The sequence below is a fragment of the Barbus barbus genome (genome assembly GCF_936440315.1).
Source record: "Barbus barbus genome assembly, chromosome: 15".
Taxonomy (NCBI): Eukaryota; Metazoa; Chordata; class Actinopteri; order Cypriniformes; family Cyprinidae; genus Barbus; species Barbus barbus.
Window position 1 is genome coordinate 8398809 of NC_136743.1, and position 13151 is coordinate 8411959.

At 35.5% G+C, this 13151-nt stretch overlaps 1 protein-coding gene across 1 annotated transcript in view; it reads left to right on the plus strand.

The window, feature by feature from the left end:
• Positions 1 to 942: 942 nt before the first annotated feature.
• LOC306880965 (otolith matrix protein 1) overlaps positions 943 to 13151 on the plus strand; it is a gene marked incomplete at both ends in the record, with an annotated part of 59303 nt that continues 47094 nt past the window's right edge. The window contains 8 exons of the mRNA XM_079434762.1: positions 943 to 1021; positions 1763 to 1899; positions 2147 to 2249; positions 2358 to 2543; positions 2730 to 2904; positions 3761 to 3828; positions 4278 to 4462; positions 6241 to 6412. Of these exons, the coding sequence (XP_079290888.1) occupies positions 943 to 1021; positions 1763 to 1899; positions 2147 to 2249; positions 2358 to 2543; positions 2730 to 2904; positions 3761 to 3828; positions 4278 to 4462; positions 6241 to 6412 (1105 nt within the window). The remainder of the gene's footprint in view (positions 1022 to 1762; positions 1900 to 2146; positions 2250 to 2357; positions 2544 to 2729; positions 2905 to 3760; positions 3829 to 4277; positions 4463 to 6240; positions 6413 to 13151) is intronic.

The window sequence follows — 13151 nt, forward strand, 5'->3', positions numbered from 1 at the left end:
GTGTAGAACACAATTGGACCTCTGGGAGAAATGTTCTCTTGCTTTTTTCCTTTGCTTGCAACAACATGAAAAACAGAGGAATATGTCTAGTTATTGCATATAGCATTCTGACCAAGCAGAGTCAGATTTACAGATAAAATATTGAACCAGTTGCCATTTTTAAGCCATTGATACCAATCGTTTTACCGCTTTGAAAAAAGAACATTGTGTCTAAGAATTGGCATATGATTTTTTAAAATTAAATTGAGTTTTTTGCATTTATTAACAAGGATTTTGTATTGTTTTGGCCAAATATGTCAATGTATGTACACATTTATAGGTTTGTTTTTGGCTCTGAAATGCTGCCTCCTATCTCATAGTTGACTCTAAAGCATTGATTATGGGGAAAGTGGCATGAGAATTAGGATGCAGAGTAGGTATCAAGTGACCTATATGCTTCCTCAATTCCATAGTGGCACAAAAGAATCTCCTGTTGCCCCTTCATCCATATCTCCAATCAAACTTGTTTCGGACCTTTGGTTTAATCTTGAGGGGCTTTAGTAGCTCTCCACAAAAAGCTATTGTATCTTACTTAATTATAACCTCAGAAATGATCTGACCTGTCCGGTGCCAGGTGCAGTGAAGTGTGCAAAAGCTTGCATGCCATGAGGTCCCATTGGATAAGGAAAAGAAACACTAGATGCCCATCATGATCAGATAAGTGGAAAATAACCTAACAATGTTAGATCTCAAAAAGAAGAAGGCAGAGAAACTTCGGTAAAGACCTAATGGAAAGTTTTCTCCTCCCTTCTTGGTTTCTGAGACTTCTGGGTACCCTAAAAAGGGAGAAATATGAGCCCCAAGCCTTTTTTCTGTCTTTTTCCTTTTTCTTTTTTTAACTTTACTTCCCACACCACCCCTGTGAGTCTGAGTCCATTCGGAAGGTTACTGTTCAAAGTCAGCATGGATCACCCAGGAGGACACCTTGCTGTGGTTCTGCTCGTACTTGTTCTGGTTTCTATGTCCACCGAAAACAACATTAGTAAGTACTATATTTATATGTTTTAGCTTTTCGGGCTTAAATGACATGGTCTGATTATGAAATGAAATGTTCTTGTTCAGATTGGCTTTTTACACTTGATTCATTTGAGATCAGAATGAACTAGGAGAACTTTATATAGCAATAATTTTTAAGGAAAAACGTCTGGACACACTTCACTGAATTTATGTTTCTCATATTTGAATCTAAAAGTTTATGCTTAAATGCTTGACAATAATTTTGTAAGCAAATATAAATTGTGCCTACCTATGATTTTCATTCAGTATTATTTTTTAACTGTTATTTTAATTATTTTAATCAAATATTTTTAAACTGTTAATTAACTGTTATTTTTTATTTTATTTTATTTGGAATGGAATGGAATAAAATGGAAAAGAACGTCCAGCATACATTCAACTCATTCAAAACTGTTTGCCTTTACAATCGGCTCATTAAGTTGCTTAGAAGTGACAACTTAGAAGAATTAAAATCTACAATTATTTTTTTTTTTTTTTTTTTTTGTATGCAAATGTTTTGTCATCACTTTACCTTTTTGGGTTTACTTTACTATTATTCTAAAATGTGTAAAAAGAGAGAGAGAGAAAAATAAATCAATGAAATGTGAGTAAACATTTTGACTGTTATCCTGGTGCAGTTAAGAAATACTTATTCTGAAATGTATTTGATGATTGCCACTCTTTGGAAAAGTACACATTTTGAATGAAAATCTAATTTTCTTTGCAGTCAGGTGGTGCACAGTATCTGATGCCGAAGAGCAAAAGTGTTTGGATCTGGCTGGTAACGCCACAGCCAGGAATATCCGCGGACAACTCCTGTGTGTGAGGGGCCAAAATCCCACTGACTGCATGAAGCAAATAAAGGTTGTAGAAAATTGATTCAGATATGGTGCATGAAAATTACAATAATATTACAAGGCTCACAGATTTTAGATTGAGCCGTGCAATTGTCCTATTTTTTGCTCCTCCTTTGATTTTCTTGCACTCACTCAACTTCTCAACTGATTATTCAATCTTACAAAATACTTGATGTTTTGCTTTTCCATTACATCAAAAATGATGGAAATTTCTCAGTATATGGTTTAGTATAATTTGTCTGTGATGTAAACAGAATGGCACTGCAGATGCCTCTACTATGTATGCTGATGAGATCTACACAGCTGGGTTTTGCTATGGCTTAGATGTGGCTGTGGGAGAGTCTTATAACGGTGTGGGTGAGTATGCTTAAACTATTAAAATCATTAAAACACCAGTCAGAGCTCTGATAATCTGACGTCAATGTGTGTTCAAGTGACTTAAATGATGTTTTGTGTCTGACACAGATGGCATTAATTATTACGTAGTTGCACTAGCACGGACATCATCCAGCGATTTGTCAATGCTGGAGATGCACGAACGCAGTTCTTGTCACCCAGGGATGCGGACTACAGTGGGCTGGACCGTCCCCATCGGCTTCTTGGTCAACACATCTCAGATCAGCGTGGATGAGCAGTGCAACTTTCCCCATGGTGAGATCACTGCATTATGTGGCTCATGTCATTATATGGTAGATTACAAAGCCTTTGACACCTGGTTTACCTAGGTAATGCTTTCATTTTTTTATGTAAGTGGTTAAAACTGGTTCAGATGCAAATTGAGAATGTAATTAAACCTTTTGGCAGCCATTTAAAAAGCTATATCCGTGTGGCTTCCAGCGGTAGGAGATTTCTTTGGCTACAGCTGTGTCCCAGGAGTGAAGGACCCAGAACATGATCTCAAAGGAAACAACCCAAGGAACCTGTGTGAGGCCTGCATTGGGGACGAGAACGACCGCCACATCTGCGCCAACAACCCTCGGGAACGGCACTTCGGGGAGGCTGGAGCTCTTAGGTGCTGTATGATCAGAGATGTGAGAGAATGCATATGTTTTAGTGGAATCGTTTTTCAAAATATGAATGTGCTTTGTGTAGCGAGAATATTGGATTGCTTAATGGGTTTGGGACCAAAGAAATCTATGTATATATGTTCAATAATACATTACCATATAAAAGTTTGGGGTGAGTATGATTTATTGAAAAGTTTTTGAAAGAACATTTACCAAGGCTCCATTAATTTAATCAAAAACAGTAGTATTGTGAAATATTATTACAGTTTAAAATAACTGTTTTCTGTTTCAATATATTTTACATTTTCCTTTTTTTTCCTGTAATGGCAAAGCTCCTTTTTCAGCAGCCATTCCCCCAGTCTTCTGTGTTACAAGATCCTTCAGAAATCATCCTAATATGCTGATTTAGGGTTTAAGAAACGGATTATTATTAGTTGAAAATGGTTGGGCTGCTTAATTAAGAGTGGAAAGTGTAGAATTTGTGTTTTTCAGTATTTTTTATGAACAGAAAGTTTGAAAAGGAAATCTTTTGTAACATTATAAATGTCTTTACTGTCACTTTTGATTCTATATATATATATATATGTTTATATATTAAATATATTTATATATAATATAAATCATATGAATATAAATATATACATGTAAATATTTTCAAAATATATATTGTATGTGTGTGTATTTGTATATACATAATAAATATACATAGCACACACACATATATTATGTACACAAAAACTTTTATTTTGGATGCGATTAATCGTTTGACAGCACTAAAAAAACCCCACTAATCCCAAACTTTTCAACGGTAGTGTAGATATTTTATGTGTATTATTATATATTATTATTTAAAACATACAGGTGTGTGGCAGAGAATCTCGGGGATGTTGCTTTTGTTAAGCACACTACAGTCTTCGACAACATGCAGGGTAAGTAGTGCAAGGTGTAAGAAGAGCTAGTTAGACAGGAGAGCAAAAAATGTCCAGATGCAGTAAGAATTTCAAGTTGGTTTCTTATTAAATGGAATTTTTGAAGGGACTGAAGGAGGACAATTGTAGCCTTCACTTCATGATCTGTATCATGTTTCACTGGCTGACAGACACAGGGGGGCAGCATTTCACAACAATGCATCTCTTTGTGTGCCTGCTGGGATCCGTGAAACCCTTGTTTAGTCTCAGTACACCCTGTTAGCCAAGTTCAGGGATTACAGATGCTAGTTTCATAGAGCTATTTTTTGTTTTATGAAAGCCTGCATGACTTTCAAGCTTTAATTTTATATTTAAAAGTTTCATCAGACAAATGTTGCATCATACCTTCTGTTTTAGAAGTTTTCGCTGTCTGTAAAAACCTTTGTCTGGCTTATTATTATTCATGAAAGGCAAGAACCAGGAGTCCTGGGCACTGGACCTGGAGCTGGAAGACTTGAAGCTCTTGTGTCCTGACGGTAGAGAAGCTAACCTGTTCCAACACGAGAGCTGCCACCTGGCTGTGGTGCCAACCAATGCTGTTGTAGTGCGTTTGGAGGACAAATGTCGCGTTTACAAGTTCTTGGAACGTGTGCAGGTCAGGAGAAACGGCCACACAGTCACACATTGGAGCCCAAAATCTGAGAACAGTCAGAAAATCCAGGATTTTTTGCACTTAAACCTAGGAGAAAAAAAAGTAAATGAAAGGTATTATGTGAAATAGGGGTGTAAAAATACATTGTGGCATAATATATCATGATACAAAGATGCAACAATATGTACAGTATTGTGGATAGTGATAATATGTATTGTGTATAGTTCACCCAAAATGAAAGTTTAGATATAATTTAGGCTTTTATTAAAAAAAACTAAAAAACAATGGTAAATGCACATACAAAGAACACATCAAATAAGGTAAACCAGAAAGCTCTCAAATAACATCATTTAATAAAATACAATATTTAAAATCTTTAAAATATATGGTCAGGAACAGAGTGCAAACATATATAACAATTCTGTATTTTCAGCTAAGCAGAATTATAAGTATTTCTATTCTGGTTAATGAACAGTGCTTTTTGCTAACTCCTTATGTCTTAGAAGTAATAATAATAATAATAAAAACCGTACCATTCTGGCTTTGTTTTGTGAGATCGTGAGAGCACTGTATGATAATATTTTATCGTGAGATTGTGTATCAAACCGAGTCGTGACATGAGTGTATTGTAACAACCCTAATGTGAAATGAAGAATAATTCTGCACTATTTTTTAGACACAATTATTATTATTTTTTAATAAAACATTTGACTCAAATTTAATGCTTATTATTTTAATGAAGAAAAAATGGTATGATACAAAATGTCAGATACAAACTTTATAACTCAGACTTTTGGACCACACTGTACTGTGCACACACACACACACACACACACACACACACACACGCATGTTGGGTTTCCATGTTTTATGGGGACATCCCATAGGCATAATGGTTTTTATACTGTACAATCTGTATGTGCTATTGCCCTACACCAACCCTACACCTAAACTTAGCCCTCACAGGAAACATGCTGCATTTTTAGATTTTCAAAAAACTTTATGCTGTATGATTTATAAGCTTGTTTCCTCATGGGGACCAAAAAATGTCCCCACAAGATTAAGATTTACTGGTATTACTATCCTTGTGGGGACATTTGGTCCCCAGGACGTGATGAATACCAGGTGCACACACACACACACACACACACACACACACAAAAATGCCACAGATCATATATTGACATCATACTGCCAGTCAGTTCCACTTGGACAGTATCCAGGTTTGATTCACATTTTTATTACATTTTCTGTGAAATAATATAGAATCAGTAAAAAGAAAAAAAATCTGAAATCCCTTTTGTTCAATACAGAGCTTGAAATTCTCATTGGAAGTGTTGTTCCTGCACATTAGCGGTCAACGGTATGATTAAACGAACCCTGACAAAACCTATATTAACAGAGGTATCTCTGAACGTCTCGAGTATTACACAGATTACATCAAGCTGACTTATGCATTCAATACATCCAGCCTGAGCCCTGTGGTGGTCATTGATTTCCACAAGACACCGTCTCACATTACAGTATGTCATTAGGGGAGGATGACACTACAGTGAGCTCTGTTATGAAAGCAAGACTAGCGCACACACACATCCTGAGCAAAGCACGGTGCAAGATATGAGCAAAGATTGTCGAGAAGATCCAATATTTGCAAATATGCATATACATATATCAAACTAACACCCACCCTCAGCCCTTTTCCTTATTTGAGTATTTCAGAAATTCTGTTTGATTGCATTTTCTCTTTTTCTTATTTTGTTTTACTCGTTTCTGTCTTCTAGAATGCATTTGCTAATGCCACTGAAGGATTCTCTCTGTTCAGCTCGGTGAATTATGGGCAACCTGATGTGCTGTTCAGCGATTCCACCAAAAAGCTGCTGCGTGTTATGGGGACCTACACTTCCTGGTTGGGGCCCAGTTACACCACCATACTGAAGGCGTTTGAGTGTGAAGGTACAGTGGAGCAGAGCTTTGATGCAGTTATTGTATTATGCAACTATCAATATTGTAAATGATTATTTAGGGGCTTATATTGTTCAAATCAGAATTTTTTCATTAAGGGACTTCTTATAACATTAGTGAATGTGCATCATTTACTTGACCATTAAGGGCATAGTACCAAATAATGTACAATAGCCATTTTATTTTGTTACTTCACCTAAGACAATTCAGCTTTGCATCACAAGAGTAAATTACATTATAAAATATATTAAATTGGAAAATAGTTACTTTAAATTGTAATAATATTTCACAATTTTACTGTTTTTACTGTATTTTTGATTAAATAAATGTAGTCTTCATGAGTATAAGAGACTTCTTTTGAAAAAAATCCTACCGACCCCAAACTATTGAACAGTAGTGTGTCATGTCATGTGCAGTTCTTCAAAATGGTGAACAGACACAGTATTTGCATGTTACTTCAGTTTATTTGTTTAAAATGGTGTTCATTATATGATTAAGCTGTCCATATTGCAGATAATGTTATAAAACCATCTGCATTGCATGCATGAATGAACTTCTTTCCTCTCTCTTTTACACTACAGGTTTGTGTTGATCTGATGAGGAAAGAGGAAACTATAGATCTCCCCTCCATCCGTCTCACACTAACTCTAAAGCACTCTGTGTAAAGTGTGTTATTCTTGTATATGGGCTGAATGCCAGCTCTTGCCTGTGCTTTGTAGTACTGCTATTACTGTTCTGTTCTCACGGCTTCATGTATCACATTTACTTGATATTACACCTCTTTGAGTCTTTGCCGCTATAAAGTTAAGTTCCTGCCATGTGAAAAATAGAAAAGTAAACACAAAAAGATCTAAACTTCTATGCAGAAAAGGACTGCAGGGAAACACACCTCAAATCATGAAGGAATTCTGCCTTCCAAGTAAATTCATGACAAACCTACCGAGGGATGCAAAGGTACAAAATACACATTCTGTGTTTAGGGCCAAAGCATACTTTATGCAAGTACATAACCGCAAATGCTTTTAGTTAAACAGTTAAAAAAGTGTTTTGCGTGCTGTAGCAACACATATTTTGTCTTCTACAGCAACTTTTCTTCTCTCAGATCAACTAATGTTACATACCTGAATAATATTACATCATAATGGCACAGACATTGAAATTTAACAGTCGTCCCTTTGGATACTGAAAATTATTATTACTACAAAAATACATTTCTTAGTATTTTTTCCTTTTTCCATAACAAAAATATCAAAAAATTCCCAAATCAAATTGAATTTACCTGAAAAGCTAAATTACTTAAGATATTAAGTCTTGTTTTCTGGATCAATTATCAAAATTAAGTGAGTTTAATCTTAAAACAAGGAAAATATCTGCCAACGGGGTAGCAAAAATAAAGTTAATTCAAAGAAAAACCAAGTTTATTTTTCTTAAACCGTTGGCAGATATTTCTTCTTGTTTTCAGAATAAACTCACTTAATTTATTTATTTATTTTTTCAGAAAATGACACTTAGTATCTTAAGTAATTTATTGTATCTTGATTTTGGAAAGTTTCGATTTGTATTGGAAAACAAGACAAAAATAATAAGAAAATAATTAGCAGTGTACATATTCATTCGCATCTGAGTTTGCGTACTTGCACATAGTATGTTTCTGCATGACTTAAGCTTGATCAAAGCTTTTAACTTGACAATCTCATATTTGTGTATCTGAACTAGTGGTGTGCAGATATCAAGAAATTAAAAATGAGAAGATACAAATACGTTCAAAGTATATAAACAAAGCAACAGGACATAAAACGTTTAAAGGCGGACAGACTTATGGTTGGTTGTTACATAACAGGTGCTTTAAAGGTGCTGTTTCCTGATACTTCAGGATAACAAATGACCAACTTGAACTTCAGTGTAAATAGTCTTGTCACTCTTAGATTTACAGAACCTTCTCTTATTAATAAAAATCTATGTTGACAAACATTTGCAATCCTCATTTTTACATTTAAGCCAACATCAACACCAATGACTCAAATGAACTTATCCAATAGTCTATATAAATGCTGCGGCGTATACACTAGTGTGTGAATGCTAATGTATTATTAATGACAATATTGTCTCGCATTAATTCATAATGAGCTGTCTATGACATTGCTAATTAACATTAGTAATTGAGATTGCAGGTTAATTGAGGATTTTGTTCCAATGTCCTTGAAAATGTTTGTCATAATTTTGTACGCTCACATATCTAATTATTGACTATCTCTGTGTTTTCAGTGAATGTCTCATCATTTATTTATCTTGAATACAAGTTTAATTATCTTGGCTCTCTCAGGCTCTGCGGCAGTACATTATGCTGCTTAAAAGCCTCCGATTAAGCCATCAGTACATCAGTAAAAATGTCCAGGTGGACATTTTCAGTGAACTGTTTCAATCGCCACACTGCGTGTCAAACAAAGAAAAACATTTATTGGCCAATGAAACTGTAGAGACAGGAAAAGTATTTTTATGTTTCAAGAAGAAAGTTTTAATGGTACCAGATGGTCCTACAGCTCGCACATTGAGTGTGTCTGTTTATGAACACAGGCTTCATTAATCTGAGACGTAGACGACACTCACCAGCAGCAGTGCAAGATGAGCCAGCCATCACCACTGCTGTGACTGCAGCGTATGTCATTAACACAGACACAAGTTAATGAAGTCTGAAGCCTTATAATCCATTTGTATGCGGCTTTCTGCAAGTATACATCCCCTATAAATCACTGCAGACATTTAATACTTGTGTCAAAACTTGCATTGCTTATTGTCAATGATGCAGGGAAGCCTAAAGGGGCGTTTACTTGGACAATGATTCTGTTGCAGTTGAGAAGTCTTTAGTTTTCGAAGAAAGTTGCTGTAGATTTTGCATTTGTGCATTTAGTAGATACTTTTATCCAAAGCGACTTACAAAAGAAGAGCATTAGCAATAAATCACAGAGCTAATAATTCACAGTATACAATTCCACATTTATTATAATGTTAGAAAACAATCAAGAAATGCAAAAGTTTTTTTAATTTGTTTTTTGGCAAGTGGAGTGGTTCTGGCAGAAAAGTTGTCTTCAGCTGCTGGTTTTAGCAGTTTGGGAAGAGGTTGGCAGCTCATTCCAACAGAGAAGGTAAATGTTTTGGAAAGCGACTTCATGCATTGTTGTGAAGGAAGAACAAGGGACATCTTGTTTAGTGACCATATCTGGCAGAATTGAGCATGCTTTACTTCATGCAACTGAGCAGCGATGTAACATGCCAACTACCAATGGGATCGCAGACAGCAATCAGCTCCCTGATACAGTCAAGTAATGTCTACAGCCTGCAGCATTTATATTTAATCAATTTAGTTGCTGTCAGTGTGAGCAGGGCTTAAACTGCCAGAGCAAAGGTATAACTATGATGATTAAATGGGATAATATGAATGCATATGCATATATAGCTGGATTTTCCTTGCTCTGATAGGGTCAAATGGACACTATTTGGATACAGAGGGTGGTTGTGATCAGTCAGGGACGGACCCGCTCAATGGCAGCGTTCACTCTCACACTCAAACTGAGAGGCCATGGGCCAGAACTAAATTAGCTAAACCTCTAGAGACCTTCACTGTTTGATTCATTTCTTTTGTCAAATGTTCCTACACTGCAAAACAGAAAGATGAATGTGCCCCAAGAGTTCGGAAGCATTTTGAGCCTTTCAATGGCACATACTCATATGCAGTTATGAGAAGAATTTTTATTATTTAAATCATGTAGATTTTCAGTAACATATCTATTTGAGTTTAAATATAGTGTTAGAAACAAAGACGTGTGTAGTCTACTGTACAGACTTGTCTGTTTACAATCAAAACAAGTCCGATTCGGAAAAATGTTGAATCGGTTCTTTTCAATGAATCGGTTGAACCAGTCTGAATTTTCTTAGCTCCAAGGGATGGTTTGAATTCATATCGGATCTTTTCCAGCAGAAATGACTCACTCTCAGTTCAACTGCCCACAATAACCTTAAATATCCAGAAAGTCTAATTGCAACTGATTCATTGTTATTGAATAGTAAATTAAATGACTGTCTGGAAAACTCTCGTATCAAACCACGGACTTTCGCTCTCTTGTTTCAGACAAACGCAAATGTAGCCTAATCTCGCGTCCCAGTTATAGATTGTATAAATTACACAGTATTTCAGTATTGTTACTGTATTGTTACAGTGCTTACGTCGAATGTTTTATATGTTGTAAGTGATTATTATTCTTAGTGGAATCTTTACAATGATTCACATCAGTGTTTTACGCTCATATTCTGTGAGTGAACGTAACCGTTTTTATCTAAAACATGACTGAAAACCTAGGCCGTATTCTTCTGCTATGTGAACGCATGTTGACAACATAACTGTCACCCTATACAGACACTGGCATTTTTTTCACATTTTGTTATGGTGAAATCCACCCACTCATTTTTTTATAATGTTAAAAAAATCATAAACAGAATCAGCAGTTTCAGATTCTCCCTCTGTTCATGTCACCAAGGGGAAAAAGTCCCGTCCATTTGTGATGCTGCCTTATAAGCTAGAGCCCTGCACGGGCCTAAAATATAGGCTCTAGCCCGGCCCGAATATTTTTATTTGTTAAATGTAAGTTTTTTGTTTTTTAAAGTAACGACCAAGCGGCCAGCGTCAGACAGTGAATTGATCATATTACGCGCAGAGCACACATGGCGGTTGTATGAAATACTGATTATATTATAAATATTACACATCGCCTACGAAATACGTAATGCATATTCGCATCATTAGCCTTATAGAGTGCCAAGAAGCTCTGAGGACACTGTGGTCAAGTTTCATTGTCTAAGGAAATGTCCCAGAAAAAATCAGTAAAAATCCCCAATACGTGTAGGGATCAATACCAACGCTTCGTGCGTGAAAGTTAGCTCCAGACAAAGTAAGTACCACGTGTTTGTTTTCCAAATTGCCCTTCTGAAAGAGCTTCTTGGCACTCTATAAGGCTAATGATGCTAAAGCTACTATCGTCTCTGCCATATTGGTTGTTTATTAGTACTTAAGCACATATTAATTCTGTATTCTTCAATCCCATAATCCTAAACTTAACAACTACAACGACTACCTTACAAGCTGTTAATAAACAGCAAATTAAGAGTTTATTGAGGCAAAAGTCATAGTTAATAGTGAATATGTTTTCCCCATTCTAAAGTGTTAAAAATAATTTAGGATACAAATTATTGGTTGCATGTTGACAACATAACTGTCACCCTATACAGACACTGGCATTTTTTCACATTTTGTTATGGTGAAAATCCACCCACTCATTTTTTTATAATTATTTATAATTTACAAATTATTGGTTATTGTCCAGCAGTGTACTTAATTAGTTATTTTCTTCTGTATGTCACTATTCCCTGTGTGTACATGTTTCAAACACTACTTTATTTGCTATAGACAGAGGCAGAAGTGAATTCACAGTTGAGAGTGAATGAGGCAAAGGTTTCAGTGAGGCTTCAGAGGTAAAGATTATTTACAGCATTGTCTATGATAAGATATTTCTTTTAACATAGACTAATCAGACTAATGTATAACAGAACAGAACAGAATAAAGTAGTATGTGAATGTGCAAGTATCCATTACTGTGTGCCATGTACTGTACATACAACACACACAAAATACAATCTGAAATATGTAAACAATAGTACCCTTATAAGGACACCTTTGTAACTTATACTCAAAAAGGTGCACATTAGAACCTTAGAGTACCAATATGTACCTTAATGTACAACTATGAAACTTTTTGGGGTAAATAAGGTACAAAGATGTCCTTTTAAGGGTACTGTACTAGTGACAAGTTGTTGTATTTCTTTCTTTCTCTTTCTTTTTATTTTTTCTCTCTTTCTTTCCTTCTGTTTTATAACAATATATAATAATATAATCATAAAGCATATTAAGCAAAAAGGTATGATTAAAAATAAAACCTGTCTATTAGACAAGGGTTAACTGAAAAAACAAAAACAAAAAACAGGTATAACACTAGACATTCCGTCCCCCCCACTTTTGAAATGATGGCTACGCCCCTGCATGCATGCACCATGAGACCAGCTATGTTTTTATTTTTATCACGCTGTGCTCCCCATCTGTGTAATTCATAAACGCAAATTTATTATGCACAGTACAATCAGCTGACTGATTTTGAAACAGAGTACGTTTTCTTTAAAGATAACAGGCTTGTACTAATAGGGGAATGTTTATTTGCAAAGGCTAGCAGTGCTAATGCAGGAGCTTGAGCTCTTGAAGCTCCTCCCTCTTCTCCGGGAGCACCAGCTCATTTGCATTAAAGAAACATACTCAAATACAGAGCGTTTTGGCTCATACCCTAGAAGTGGCAATTTTAACAAGCTATAAAAAATTATCTGTGGGGTATTTTGAGCTAAAACTTCACATACACACTCTGGGGATATCAGAGACTTATTTTACATCTTGTAAAAAGGAGAATAATGTTATGTGTCTGTTTCTGTTTAGTCCCCTTTTGCCCTTATTTGGTTCTTCCTGTTCTGGTTTAGTTAATTAGTAATCATTGTTTAGTTTTGTGTTAATTATCTAGTTTGCTCCTGTGTTCCCCGGTCTTTATAAATCCTCAGTTCTACTTATGTCTTTGTCAAGTCTTAAAGTTATGCTTACATGGTTTATAGAATGATTTATTGTATCCTGAAACTCTTGTGT